The 15,964-nt window shown below is 39.0% G+C and overlaps 1 protein-coding gene across 6 annotated transcripts in view; it reads left to right on the top strand.

The window, feature by feature from the left end:
• ATP9B (ATPase phospholipid transporting 9B (putative)) overlaps nucleotides 1–15,964 on the top strand; it is a 176,058-nt gene that overhangs the window by 48,002 nt on the left and 112,092 nt on the right. For 5 of the 6 annotated variants that reach the window (XM_042461414.1, XM_042461412.1, XM_042461413.1 and 2 more), the window contains one exon: nucleotides 2,469–2,520. In XM_042461414.1, the coding sequence (XP_042317348.1) occupies nucleotides 2,469–2,520 (52 nt within the window). Of the gene's footprint in view, nucleotides 1–1,890; nucleotides 2,165–2,468; nucleotides 2,521–15,964 lie in introns of those variants that run through there. The other variant, XM_042461416.1, reaches the window with a different exon arrangement.

Genomic DNA, 15,964 nt, shown 5'->3' with positions numbered 1-15,964 from the left:
GCAGTGGGGGTGCAGCTCTCTAAGCTCTCCTGCAACACTAAAGTGGCCCCCTATCCTTACACAATTGCCCATCTCTGTTGTAGAGACTTACCTGCAAACTTCACATAAGGTCATGATCTGCTTCAGGATATTAGGCAGGGGTAAAATGAAAGTCAAGCAGCATGCATATTGTCTGAGAAAGGCAGGCAAATGGGTTGCTAAAATGTCAAAACAAATTTGTATATTTTCTACAATAATGTCTTGTGACCAGTGGCAATACTAGGGGGTGCAGTGGCGCAGCCTGCACCAGGTGACACCCCAGAAGAGAGGTGACATTCAATAGGGCCGTCCTACCACAGGAGAGGGTAAAGGTAAGCGTGCCCAGCAGCAGTGGCAGTCTCCTCACTAGGAAGCTGCTGCAAGAAGGGACAAGGCCAAGCACACCTGGCCCTGCTTCCCCATGGCAATGGCTCTCTCCTCTCAAGGAAGCCACCACCGCCACAAGGAGGGACAAAGCTAAGCAAATACCACTTTCTTGAGCCAGTGGTGTTCTCACAACAAAGCCACTGCCGTAGTGAGGAGGGACAAAACCAAACACACCTGGTTTTGTTTCCCCACGGTAGTGGTGGTCTCCTCACAAGGAGGCCACCACTGTGAGGAAGAGCAAGGCCAAGTGCACCTGGCCCTGCTTCTCCTTGGTGGCAGTCTACTCGAGAGGAGGCCAGTGCCACCACAGCGAAGCCTTTGGTAACACATCCTGGCCACCATGCACCCTGCACCAGGTGACACCGGGGGGTGGAACACCACTGCTTGTGACGTCCTCCCTGTGATAACAACTTGATCATGGGTTTCTAGGTTGCATCTCCTTGACCTCTGAGTCTTTTTGTAGTGAGTAAGATGTACATTGGAGTTTTATGGTTGTGAATGATCTAATGTGCAGATATGGATACTTCCTAGCCAAGTATGCTTTAAGGGAACTACTTTTCCTAAAATTATAGCTTCAGCATAAGAATCTCAACAGAAGATGAGACCCTTTCTTTCTACTGTTGGTGTTGTGGTAGGAGGTGTAATTAGCATAGGGATTAGTAGAGTATCTGGCTTGGAGTTGCCGGATGTTACTACACTTGAAAACAGTTTTTTTCCCCTTTTCTGTAGATCCCTCTCCTCTTTTATCTTCCATACATGATGGGAAATCAAGTCTACTAGTTACTGTCCTTAGCCCTATGTACTTTTCCCCATCAGAATCAGTGAATCCCATCTGAAAATAATTATGTGAAATTGTAAAGTTTCTGCTAAGTCCTTACAATCAAATACCTAGAGTCTTGACACAGAAATATAATATTTTAAAATATCCTAAGATTATTTAGCAGAAAGTTAGGACAAACAGGACCTTTATTTTCACTGCAGAAAATCCACCCCATGATCAGAAAATGAGAAATCTACCAGTGTCATTCATATTGCATTTAAAATTTCCAGCCCCCATTCATTTTCTATCCTATTTGTCATAGGATCAGTCTGTTAAATATTTTCCCTGAAATTGGTGGAGGTCTTGACAGAACAGCTTTCCTCATATCCATTTGCCCATTCCTTAAGATCATAAAGAAAGCTCTTCTCCAGATATTCCCAGTGTCCTGTGTGCCTAGAAAGAAGAGAGCTTCCTCTGACATGGTGATTTGATAATGGAATTGCTTCTCCAAAGGCACAAAGACTGCTGACATTGTAATCTTTCTGGTTCCAGTTTGAAATTTTTTGTTTGTGATGGCTTTTATTTAATTTTTGTATTTGTTTTCAGTTTGTTACAGTGTTTTCAAAGCTATTTCTTAATTCTAAATTTTATTTGTATAGGTATCCTATGGTGATTATGTGCAATTTGTGTAACAATGGAATATATAAATACTCCACATAAAACGATGAAAATAGGAATAAGTAAATTGATGGTAGATTGAACCAGAGATAATAGTCAATGACATCTGTAATCCTTAGTGTTCCTAAGCCCCTATATTTGCAGAAAAATTGTAGGGATTGGAAAGAGACATGCTTCTTCCCTTAAATATGAACACGAGAGATAGGGGAGAGTAGGACATGCGTGTTTGTCTCATAATTCTAGTGAACATCCATGACAGCGGACATCAGTGCTGAAGAAGGAACTCATCCACACAGCTTAGAAGTCTGGGTGTTGTGGAAGGTAAATAGGCTTCCTGCTGTTTCCTTCCTTTAAGCCTGGTATAAATTCCTGTAATGACCCTCAAGCCTTCTGTTTTGGTTTTTCAAGTTATTAGTAATTACTTCATTTAGAGAAGTGTGAAATATTGTTAGTTCAGAATTCTTTTTAAAAATATGTAGAATTGAAAGTGCTTAGTGCAGGGAGTCCAGATACACTGCATAATAATTGAGCATTAAACCAAATGTGACCTTAGTTCATTTTCGGGAACACTTGATCGGCATAATTTCCTTTTTTTCCAAACATTCTATGTACTTTTCCTCAACAGAATCAGCGAATCCCATCTGACATGGTGTTTCTAAGAACTTCAGAAAAAACAGGTATGTTGCTGTTTTCTTGTCTTGCTACACGGATATTTTTCTGTATGGAATGATGTAGAAGAAACACTCAAATTAAACATTTTTATTATTGCTACTTTAGCTTCCTTTTGATTGATCTTCCAAGTCCTGTTTGCTTTCATTTTTTCAGTTTATTTTAAATTGAAGCAGACTTGTTTTGTTTTGTTTTGTTTAAATTGTTGTACAGCATTTCAGTCAAGTTCAGGATAGTCTACTCTTGCATGCACCATCATAATTCCACATTAGAAATGGATCTTTTATAAAGGTACGTCATCCCGAGATAATTCTCCCACATGCTGATGTGCAACCCCTCTCACAGGCAACCTGCATACTTTTGCTATCTGTAGTGGAAAGGGAATGCTATACCTACCCTGTGCTGTTGTCCTCTTTTTATGGGCCCTGGATGTAAGAATGGGAGGAATTAGAGTATCTGTTGTCCTTTCTCCTTGAGGATATTTTTTCTGCTGCTGTGGCCTAATATAATGCCTGCTAGATGACAATTGAAGTAGGGCAAAGCCTGATGAAGTGGGCCCTGCTGTTGCTATTACAGCCTGAGGAAGTAGCTGCTCAATGAGTCGGGGATGAGTTACTTTGGTTCCAGTTAGCAAATATTCTTGTTTTTAAATGCATGGAGCTGCTCAGAAACCTTCAATTACTGTTAAAGAATTAGTTTGAACCATTAGGAAAAATCTATACTCTTGGCCCCCAAACTTGCCTTGACTTATACCGTGAGGTTGACTTATAGTTGAGCATATATGATAGATCTATTGAAGTCAGTGAAAGTTAAATTAGTAACAACTAATGTATCCCATTGATTTCAGACTGTGTATTCTAAGCTTAATTTAGTCTGGCTCCAGCTCCTTTGTTGCTGAATGTTACATTTTGTTATCTTTATATTTATATTATGCAAAATATTAAGTATAGTCAAGAAATTTAGGTCCCAAACACACTGCAGAAATAATCCAGTTTGTGACTGCTTTAATTTCCCTGGCTCAGTGCTAGGGAATTCTGAGAACTATAGTTTTGTGAGATATTTAGCTTCCGCTGTCAAAGAGCTCTGGTGCCACGACAAACTACAGTTCTCAGAACTCCCTAGCACTGAGCCAGGGCAGTTAAAGCAGTCTCAAACTAGATTATTTTTGCAGTGTGCTTTGGGCCTTAGGAATGCTCAATAGTGTGCTTTGTATTGCTCCTTGTGGTAGCAACCTTTGATTAAACTCTCTCTCTCTCTCTCTCTCTCTGTGTGTGTGTGTGTGTGTGTGTGTGTGTGTGTGTGTATTGCTGCCAAATTGTTATAGAAATAATATGATTTTCCCCCAGACATTTTCAGTACAATAACAGCTAAGCAGAATCCAATATACGATGTTGACATTTCTATTTAGTAGTTTGATACAACTGCAAATTATAATCAATTAGATTACTGCTGGGTGTCTTTTTGTACAAAGATGTCTGACACTGTGGACTTCTGAAATTACACAGAAAATGTGGCATCAGTTTGAAATTCAGCTGTTTAGCTGAAGTGTCACCTTCTATCTCCTAGCAGACTGCTACAGAATAATAAGGCTGTAATAGTTCTAGCATGTGTTCTGGAAATTTCTATTATGTTTAAGAAACCATACATTCTAAAATCTACCTGTCTTGAAATAAAAAAAAAAATTTGGGAAATGTATTGCTACAGAGAATGACAAATGACTAGAGTGAAGTTTTGCACATACGGCCAAATAAACTTTTATCTGCAGGGCATGAGTGACTGCCAACAATCTGTCCAAACTACTTTAATCTGTTCCTGTATCTCAGTTCCTATTCCAGTTTTAACATTTGATTTAACTCAGGCTAGCAATGTTTTGACACCTGTCGCAAGCTGCTGAATAATATTGCCTTTATGGGTTCCACCTATTGTTTTATATATGAACTCTAGAGGAATGAAAACATTAAGGCTAAGTATACTAATAATGGTATACTTAATATGCTAATACTTAAAGAGCAGCTGTAGTATAGTAGGTGAGACACTGAACTACAGAGCAAAATAATCTGGTTCAAATCTTGCCTCTTGTATGAATGTACAAGAGGCAAAATATGAATAGGCAAATCACTTTTTCTCCACCTCATCCATCTACCTGTATTAAAGACATCATATCTACTTGGCTTACAGTTTTTGTAAAAGGTAATACCTTGAATCCCGAGATACTTGGTTGCTCCCCCCCCCCCATTCTTTCAGTAACCATTTATGAGGTGTTGCTGTGAAGAGTCCCTGAATCTTGAGTCCCCATTTTTTTGGAATGCATGGAGTACAACTTCTAAGGGAACAACTCACCACACCCTCCTGCTTTTTGTAGCTGTGGCTGGCATCTTCAGAGAATGCTGGCATGGAAGAGAGTGGGGTATATATACTGTTGGCTGACAGGAAGTGATTTAAGTGTTAATCTATGTATTGTTCTGTTGTTGAATGGCAAGACTTCAGGGTGTCTATTTAATTAATGATCCATTGTCTGCTGGAAACTCCCCCTGACTCTGGGTGGTCTTCAGTTGCACTTGCTGGGTCTTGATTTTGGTGTTTTTCAGGACCGTTAGCCAAATTTTGTTTACTTTAAGGGTTTCTTCTTTCCTGTTGAAGTTGTCTAGGCGTTTGTGGATTTCAATGGCTTCCCTATGTATTCTGACATGATAGTTGTTGGCATGGTCCAGAATTTCAGTGTTTTCAAACGGCATTATATGCCCAGGATGATTTATAACACGTTCTGCTACTGCTGATTTTTCCGGCTGACCCAGTCTGCAGTGTCTCTTGTGTTCCTTGATTGGTATTTGAAAACTGCATTTGGTGGTCCCTATGCAGACTTTTCTGCAGCTGCATGGTATACTATAAACTACTGTGGCCACAAGAGGGTCTCTCCTGGCCTTTGCTGAGTGCAGCATTTGCTGGATTTTCTTGGTCAGTTTGTAAACCATTTGGAGGTTGTGCTTCTTCGGCAGGGAAACTATTCCCTATTCTGTCTGCGATCCCTTTGATGCATGGTAAAAAATACCTTCCTTTTGGGTGGTTGTTTGTCTTCACTCCTGTGGGTTTTTCTGGGTCTGGCAGACCTTCTGATGTCTGAGCTGGATTAACCATATCCTGCAGAGCCCAGTCTAAGTTCTAGAATTCATCTTTCATGAAGTGGGGTTCACAGATCCTTACTGGTCTACCAGTGTTTTTATTGTGCTTCTTTTTTGACCTGGGTGATGGTTGGAGTTCTTGTGTAGGTGTCTTCTGTCCATGTGTGTAGGTTTTCTGTATACTGTGTGGCCCAACCGTTGGTTCGGTTTGCGGATGACCAGGACATTAAAGAATGGCAATGTTCTTTCCTTTTCTTTTTCCATCGTAAATTGGATGTTAGATGCTTCAAAAACACAGCCAGATCTTCTTCACTGTGACTCCAGATGATGAAAGTGTGATCTGCATATCAAAACCATGTTGTGGGCTTTTTAGGTGCTGTTTCCAGTGCTTGCTTTTCAAAGTGTTCCATGTAAAAATTTGTTATCTTGGGGCTTAGAGGGCTTCCCATAGCTACCCCATCTCTCTGCTCGTAGAATTCATTGTACCCTGAAAGTAGCGTGTGGTGAAGCAATGTTGAAACAGGGCTCTGATGTCTTCTGGAAAAAGTTGTTAGATGAGTGCCATAGTGTTCATTATGGGGACTTTGGTGGACAAGGAGACAACATCAAAGCTGATTAGTATGTCTCCAGGGCTGAGGTTGAGGTTGTTGATTTTTTCTATGAAATGAGCTGAGTCCTTGATGTAGTGGCGGGTTTGCCCTATATAATGTAGTGGGGGGTGTTGCTCTATATGCATATGATGTAGTGAGGGGTTTGCCCTATTTGCAAATGGCCTTGCCATTCAACAACAGACTACACAGATTAACATGTAAATCACGTCCTCTCAACCAACAGTATATATACCCCACTCTCTTCCATGCCAGCATCCTCTGAAGATGCCAGCTTCAGCTGCTGGTGAAACATCAGGAATAAACTCTTCTAGAATATGGTCTCATAGCCTGAAAAACCCACAAAAAACTATGAATGTCAGACGTGAAATCCTTCGACTTCACACCCTCCTGCCTTTATCAGATTTGCTTCTGGATTGTTGAATTTTGATGACAAACAAACAACACTGCATTCCTAGCTGATTACTTAACTTCATAGAAATAAATAGGAATTAGTGAGTATACTTAGGACTAGGAAGACAGTGTGGTGTAGTGGTCTGAGCACTGGACTACAACTCCGGAGACCAAGTTTTCCTGATCGGTCATGGAAATCCACTAGGTGACATTGTGCAAGTCACACTCCATCATCTTCAGTGTAAGCAATGGCAAAACCCCATCTGAACAAGTATTGCCAAGAAAACTGTGTGATAGGGGTCCCCTTAGGGTCGCCATAAGTGGGAAGGCACATAATGACAGCAGTACTTAGTACTGCATTCTTAATTTAAATACAATGGATAGTACTTCTCAGTCCTAATAATTTTGATGTTAATTACTGATGACTTTCTGTCTAACACAAAAATATCACATAGCTATAATTTCTTTCACAACTATTATTATTATTATGCTTTATTTATATAGCGCTGTAGATTTACACAGCGCTGTACATACAAACAATAAAATGATATAGTAAACCTGCCCATGGCATACAATCCACGAAATAATAGCATAATACATATAAATAATACATAACAATACAGGAAAGGGTACAATAAAGTAAAGCAGGCAACAAATTAAAAATGTCAAATAACAAATAATAGTCACGTAACGCCTGGGAATGCTTCTCTTAACAGGATGGTCTTCAGCTCAGTTTTGAAACTGGTTAAAGAAGTGATGACCCATGCTCATGGGCAAAGGAGATTCCAGGAGTGAGGGGCAGCAAGTGAAAAGGGATGAATCAGGGACGGGGCAGTGAAAATCCTAGGCTGAGACAGCATACCTTGACTACTAGAACGGAGGGCACGAGTGGGAAGGTGAGGAGAAAGAAGGTTAGATAAATAAGGAGGGGCCAGCCCAAGAAAGGCTTTAAAAGTCAACGGCAGAAGCTTATACTGAATACGGAAGGGGAAGGGGAGCCAGTGAAGGGATGATAATAGAAGAGAAACATGGTCAAAGCGGCGAGCGAATGTAATAATGCGTGCAGCTGAATGCTGGACAGAAATTAAAGGACGGAGGTGAGAGAGAGGAAGCCCTGCCAGAACAAGGTTATTACAGTAATCTAGTCGTGAGATGACCAGAGTGTGGACCAGAGTCATGGCAGCAGAGGCCGAAAGAAATAGACTGATATTAGCAATATTGTAGCAATATTGTAGAGAAAGAATCTACAGGCCTGGATCTGGGGGATACACAACAGAAAAGAATCAAAAATGAAACCAAGACTGCGGGCTTCCTGGATCGGTCAGATAGAGATGTCATCAACAGAAACAGAAAAGGTGTATTGAAGGGTGGAGTTAGGTGGAAAGACAAGAAGCTCCTTCTTGGACATGTTGAGCTTCAAACACCGATGGCACATCCACCAAGAGACAGCTGTAAGACAAGATGAAACTTGCTGTTCAAGCCCCGGGGAAAGGTTAGGGGTGGAAAGATCCAGCTGAGTGTCATCGGCATACAGATGATAGGAAAAACCAAAAGAGCTGATAAGTTTTTGTATGGAAAATGTGTAGAGAGAAAACAAAAGGGGAACCAAAACAGAGCCCTGAGGAACTCCAACAGATAAGGAAACAGAGGATGAAGTCTGACCACCTGTGACCACTGCAAAAGATCTATCTAACAAATAAGATCTAAACCAGTCAAGAACAGAGTCTGAGAACTCAAAATCAGAAAGTATGTCAACTAGAAGACTGTGATCGACGGTGTCAAAGGCCATAGACAATTCAAGAAGAATGAGAACAGAGTAAAGGCCATTCGCCTTGCCCTGTAAAAGATCATCCAAGATCTTAGTGAGAGCCGTCCCTGTATAATGCTGTGGGCGGAAACCGGACTGAAAGGGATTGAGTTGGCTTCAAGAAACTCAAGATAGCGAGAATAAACAACCCGTTCCAAAACCTTAGAAAGAAAAAGAAGAAGAAAAATCGGAAGATAGCTAGACAATGAAGAGGGGTCAAAAGAAGGTTTTTTTTCCAGAATAGGGGAAACTAAAGCATGTTTAAAGACCGTAGGGAAAGAACCCGTAAAGAGAGAGAGATTAAAGATATAGAGAAGTGAGGGTAGAAAAGAGGGAGCTATAGAAATTAAAAGATGAGTAGGCATTGGATCAAGAGAACAAGTTGCAGCTTTGGAAGAGTTCAGCAGTGTAGAGGGTTCATCCAAAGAAACAGGAGGAAACACATAATTTTTTTTGGGCAAAAGTGAAAGAAGATTAGTACTAGAAGAAAAATCGGGAGGGACTATCTCAGAGCAAATAGTGGTAATCTTTGAGATGAAATAGTTAGCGAAATCATTAGGAGAGAATGATGAAGAGACAGGAGGAGAGGGAGGTTTAAGCAAGGAGTTGAAGGTGGAGAACAAACACTGCGAGCGCCTCTCATTGGCACAGATCAATGAGTTATAATATTTCTGTTTCGCCATGGATAGGGTGCGTGAAAAGGAAGAAAGAACAAATTTGTAATGAATAAAATTAGTCCACTCCCTGGACTTTTTCCAAAGGCATTTGGCCACTCGCGAGCAGGACCTGAGAAACCTAACAATGGGAGTAAGCCAGGGCTGAGGCCTAGTTATAGAGGAAGGCGTGCATACAGATACAGGGGCAAAGCTGTCAAGAGTTGAAGAAAGAGTGGAGTTAAATAAATACATTGCTGAATCAGCAGAGTCCCCATGATTTAGAGAAGAGAGAGATGAATTCAAGGGCTGACTGAGATGGTTAGAATTAACAGACTGAAGATCGCAAAAATAGCGATTATTTCAAAGAACTCTCCAGAACGAGACGTATCTGTATGTCTAGTTCTGGAGAGTTCTTTGAAATAATAGCTATTTTTCAGTTTAAAAAAAAACATCTGACAGAGAAACTTCTTTTTACAAAGTCATCTTTTGCCCACCATGTCTCTCTTTTTTTCCTTGTCCTCTAACTGGAATTTTTTTTTTAGCAGCACTGGAATTGGGAGACTGGTGAAGAACTGGAGAAACACAAACTTTTAGTTGCCAGGTTGGCGCAGCATGTCTGCAATAAACAGTGCAATAAAGCTTGAGCTGGAAATAATGGGATAATACTCAGTGGATCCTACTGTAGTTGTGTATACCTGCTTACAACAGGCAAAGTAATAGGAACTGCCTCTCGAATCCCTTACTTGAGCACATGTGAATAGCAAAGCAGAGAGAAAAAGGGAAAGTGAATTAGCTACCTCATCATTCACCCCCAGCATATTATAAAAGCACAGAGCTATAAGTTTGGCCACCAAATTGGAAAACATAATAAAAGCAGAGGCTGATGAAAAAAAGAAAAATCTCTAGATGCATTTTGGAAGAAGCTTTCAGGTGGTCTGTAGAAGATGCAAAATATTTCTGTTTACTTGCACTGAGCTTACCTGACCTGGTTGTTTCATTTCAAATGTGTATACTGTTAGTTTTGAATAAAAACTTTGATGAAACATGCAGAACTTCTTCTTTTTTGTGGTATAGGAACCTATCTGCATTCTTTCTGTGTTATTTCAGTCTCTAGTACCAAATTTTCTATTAACAAAGTAATGGCCAGGAACACATCTACTTTCTTAACGGAGGTATACCTGTAACTCCTACCTTAATTGGTTTCATATAATAATGTTACAGTCTTTTAACTCTTTTGATTTAACCATGCTTGAAGGATAAAAAGCTTTTTAATGTGCTTCTCTTTTTAAAGAGGCCATCACTTATATTATTGGAAGTTAAAATTGTGGGCAAGTGCTTTAAAATACTGCTCTGTCTCTGGTGGATGTTCAGTGAATACAAAATAATTCTGTAATGTATTTAATAACATAAAAATTCCTAAAACGTACAGAGTCAATATAAGAACTCTAAAATATATGCAGTGTGATCAGGCTTGGATTAAAAGCATCTGTGTGCTTGTCAATGAGGAATTGTGATGAGTTCAGGGGTATCATATTGACTTTGTATTAATACATGGTATCTTATTGGACTATAAGCTGATTGTTTAGAATGTAAATGAATCTGTTGATGGATCCAGTGACTGATGGCTTAAATTCCAATTAATCAATTGCTTCATCAGTTCCTTAATTCAGATCAAATATCTCTTGAGTGAACATGGTTCTTTCAGTGGTATTAGGAAAAATTAATGCTTCATAACTAATTTTCATCAATCTCTTATAAATGTCAATATTTTTCTCACATGTCCAAAGTGACAATATTATAGCATAAGTATTTGGCATATATTGTAGTTCCATTTTATATCAAGCTGTCAGGACTAAAATTTTCTCCAGAATATAATAAGTGTCATTTTGTACCCAACAAAGTGCTTTTCAGCTTGTCATCAGTTAATTTTTGTGTGTGTATCATTATATAAGTAGTTTAAAATTAAGCTACTGCTAAAATGCAATTTTTTTATGGAGGCAGTGTTGTTGGGTTCTGATTCATAGCAACCAAACTGCTAATTCTACAACATATAATACTTTATGACAGTTTCACATGCCTCATTTCTCAGTGACCCATCAATTAATTCATCAACACTAGACACAGACTCTTCATTGTGACACTTATACCAGTTGATCTTCATTTGATTGCCATTAAAACCACCCTTTCCTGACAACTCTTGTCAATTATACAAAATAAAATCAAGTATTCATAAGAAGGCTGTAACAGGATATAGGCAGGCAGATTTAATAATTCAGTTTTGGTGAGGCTTAACTGGCATTAGTTGTAGCTAATGTTCTCATTTGTGAAAAATTTATCAGATACAACACTGGAGAGAGAATACAGACAGAATAGCTTTTATTTATACAGCTTTGGCTGTCTAGTGGCCTAAAAGGAAGGAATGTTAGCATGACACCTTTAGTTTCTTATGCTATCTAAATAATGAATTTTAAGAATCATTATTACAGCCTCCATTATAGATTTAAAGGTTGGTGGGAGAGATATGGAAAAAATTGAGGGAAACCCATTTGGTTTTTTTTTTTTAATTAACCATTTTCCAGGTTTTTTTCCAGTGGAAAATTGGACACTTTAAGGAATTTAGGGGGGGAAAGAAACAATGAAAGATTTTTTTTTTCTCTTTTAAAATGTGTTAGGTGTTTTTAAGATAAGATATTAGTTACTCAAAATAGTATGGACTGTGTGATGTGAAGGGTTGTACAAAATGCCAAACAAGGATTATTTTTCTTTTTTTTACTTTGAAAATTATATTTAAATCATTTTTATTTCTAAGTCCATAGTGCTAATCAAATTCTCTGAGGGTTCTGTGCCCCCCCACCAGGTTAACCCTGGACTACGGTATATAAAATTAGAGACTGATCATTCCTGTGCTTATTGTAGTCATATATAGCATTCTAATCAAATATACATTTCTGCACTGCAGGACCTGTTATCTTAATTGCTTAAACAATTAAAAAATTAAAAAATGCTTATTTATCTAATTTATGTCCCATCTTCCATGAACTGAAGCAAAGTACAACTCAAAATATCATAATAAAAATGTTTAAGAGCAATCCCGTTAAAAACACTAATTTAAAACATTTAAAAACATATTTAAAACAAAACAAAGATGAAGTTAAATGTACAGCACACCCCATTAAAAGGCAAATTATCCCACCTGAAGTCTTATCTACATAAAACAATTGTGCTTGCCATGGAAAGAGAACAGAAAGGGGGCCAAGCTGAGCCTCTCATGAGAGGGAATTCCCCAGTTTGGGAATAGCCATGAAGAAGGCCCTCTCCCATGTCTTCAACAATTTGCTGGTGATATTGGTGGGATTGAAAGAAAGCCCTATCCTGAAAAGCTTAAAACACTAACAGAATAATAGGGGGAGATTATGTTTCATATAAACTGGGCCCAAGCCATACCAGACCTGGTCAGCAGTCTGATGGCAGCATTTTGGATCCATTGAAGTTTCAAGACAGTTTCCAAAAGCAGACCGACATAGAGTGTGTTACAATAATTCAAGATTATGTAATTAAGACATGTCTCACCATGGTCAGCTTATCTTCAGGAAAACATGCAAGTGATGCCCTAGTTTTAGTTTTAGATTTGCAAAAACACTCGCGGCCACCATCATAACCTGTTTATCCAAGTTCAGAGCTGGTTCTATAAGCATGTCCAAGCTGTGAATTTGTGTTCACATCTTCTTCGGGGGAACTTGTCTTCAAGTCATTTCTGATTTATGGCAACCCTCAGGTGAACCTATCACAGGGTTTTCTTGACAAGAATTTGTTCAGAGGAGGTTTGCATTTGCTTTCCTTGTGATTGAAGAGAGTGTGAGTTACCCAAGGTCACTCACTGAGTTTCCATGGCCAAGCAGGGATTGGAACCCTGCTCTCCCAGTTGCCTAGTCATACTCATACCACTATACCATGGTGGTTTTCCACCAACATAGGCTGAATCCATATTCCTTCATCTGTCTTCTGACTGAACAGAAGTACATTTGTCTTACCTGGGTTATAGTATATACGCATGTATAAGTCTAGAAATTTTAGTCAGAAAATTGACCCCCAAATCCTAAGCAGACTTATCCGTGGGTCAAATGTAAATATTATACTTTAACTCTTATTAAAAAGGGAACTATTCCCTGGTGAAAGGCAAAAGTGCAATCTGTCCTAGAAGCACTGACCTGCCTCTACTCTCTCTTCCATCCAGCCTTTAGTGTGAGCTAAAACAGTTATGCCTGCCATCATTTTGTAGGTTCTTTGGCATTGTTTCCCTTTGCATCATCATTTAGATCCTTTCTTACATGCCCCTAAGTTTTACCCATGATTTATCCAAGGGTCATATCAAAATCCATAATTTTGCTTCCAAAACCTGCCCTCGACTTATACATGAGGTGGACTTATAGTCAAGTATGTACAGTAAGCTGCAATATGCTCACCTTACCCAATCAGTCCATTAATGACAACAGACCCTGGTTTAGAACCTTCCTTGGAAAAGAGAGACAGAGTTGAGTGTCATCGGCATATGACTGAGTCTGAATCCCAAAATTGGGCTTGGTTCTCTTCCCCGTGCTGTTTTTTTTTTATATACAAGAAACTACAGTGGTGCCTCGGGTTACGAAATTAATTCGTTCCGCCATTCCTTTCGTAACCCGAAAATTTCGTAACCCGAAACACTTTTCCGTTAGCACTGGAAAGCCTATAGCTGCACTTTGCAGCATTTGAATTTCGCGCCGAAATGAATTTCGTAACCCGAAAAATATTTCGTAACCCGAAACAGTTTTTGCCAATCCAACTTTTTCGTATCCCGGAAATTTCGTAACCCGATCATTTCGTATCCCGAGGCACCACTGTAGTGGGAAGGCCAACAGATAAGATTTTAAAAAATTCCAAGTAAGAATTCAGAATTGCAGCATTCCTAAAAGATGCTTATCCAACCTCTGTTTAAAACCTTCAAAGAAAGGAAGTCTATCCTAAGGCTGTCAGCAGTTCTTACAACAAAGAAACTCTTCCTGTTGTTTAGGGAGAATCTCTTTTAATCTGAGGCCATAGGATCATGTTCTTGGCTTTGGGGCTGCAGAAAACAGTTTGCTGTGCTTTCTACATGGCATCCCTCTGGATACTTAATGATGACTATCATCTTTCGGAGTCACCATAGTATAATGGTTTCAGTGTTGGACTACGACTCTGGAAACCAGGGTATGAATCCGTGCTTGACCATGAAAACCCACTGAAAACCCATGAAAACTGGGTGACTTTAGGCAAGCTTTAGGTTCGCTGTAAGTTGGGAAACAACTTGAGGATACACAACAATAACAAGTTCATCTGTCTGTGTCGAATATCAGCACCACTTTCTGAGTTTTCCCATCCAGAAAGGACTTGAATTACTGTAAAACACTGCCTCCCAAGTTCCATCTTGGAGAAGCAGCCCAGAAAGATACATTGGTTGACTTTGTATCAAAAAATGCTGCTAGCCTCATTCTTAAAATGTCTGCTTGAGACTATTTCTGTCCAAATAATACATTTATCTTGTTTACTATACAACTTATAGTTTATTTTTTCCCTATGTTTCCTCATACATGACAAAAACTAAGAAATATGTGTAGGTAGCATACAATGAAGCACTTTGCAGTTGTCTCTGCAGGATAGGTTTATTCACAATCTTGCTAGTATAGAACTAGTTGTACATTTTACAATTATGTCAATTATTACTGTTATATATGCTAACTAGGATATAAATGGGAGGTATTATTTTGAAGCAAGGCAATAAGTTTGAGTTTGATAGGATGAGAAATCCTGCCTGTATTTCAATTTTTCTCAAAATTTCCGTTCCTATGGCTTCAAAATACCCAAAGGATTTACATCTCTGTTTTCACACGAACAATTCAAAAACATACCTATGTTAGTCTGGAAAATCAGTATGTAAAGGGATCTTGTAGTGCTTTTGAGGCTAACTGAAAGAGAGAAGTTGGTAGCATGAGAGGGGAGAAAAATGAAAAGAAGAAAAAAGTGAGTCTTGAAATGGAATAGGGCTGAGGTGTGAGTAGTGATTTGTTTCTTAACTGGAGACCAAGGCCTTCAAACAGGTTTCAGAATGCCTTAGGCCTGAAGGGCAAGTGTCTTCATCAATGGGCCTGTATGAAGGGCAAAGTATTTAGAGCTTTTCTGAGAGGTGGGAGGACATTACAATTCTCTTCCATAACTTGTCTCCCTCTTTTAATTGCATTCTGGACTGATATCTATTGTATATTCTTGTAATGTACAAAATTATTATGTAATATTATTTGGGGTGCACTGCAATAAACCTTTTTGCAGTTCTTGAGATAAAACATAGGTCTAGATTTTTAGATAATTCAATGAAAGGTCCTTTTCTTGTGGAAATGTCCCCTCTTCACTCTTCCAGTTTTACTTTTTACCTGCTTCTTCCTCCTTCTCCTTTTGCTCATCCTTTTATTATACAATTAAGGTGAGATGGATTGCAGGGAAGAATGGGCTTGTTAGATACTTGATCGTTAAAAAGGCAGATGCCACAGATTGTGTTTGGGATCCCTAGCTCCTGTGTGAAAACCAGTACTCTGCTATTTATATATGCATGCCACATTTTCTCATCAAAAGTGGGGAGATAGAAAGGAAGCAATAATGTTATCCATATGCTCAGAGACTCTCAGAAATGTCAGATTTAGAATTCTCCTCTCTTATTTCCCTGACCAGTCTTTGTAGTTATCCCTTTACTATCTTCACTATATAATCTTTGTATCACTTGTTCCTGTACTTGTGGTGGATCAGTGCCCTCTAACTGAGATACATCACTCCCTTTCAACCTTTGACAAAGAGGATATTTGAAG

The sequence above is a fragment of the Sceloporus undulatus genome, chromosome 4 (assembly GCF_019175285.1).
Source record: "Sceloporus undulatus isolate JIND9_A2432 ecotype Alabama chromosome 4, SceUnd_v1.1, whole genome shotgun sequence".
NCBI classification, from domain to species: Eukaryota; Metazoa; Chordata; class Lepidosauria; order Squamata; family Phrynosomatidae; genus Sceloporus; species Sceloporus undulatus.
Note: the sequence above shows the minus strand (reverse complement) of the source record. Positions and strands in the feature narration are given on the sequence as shown.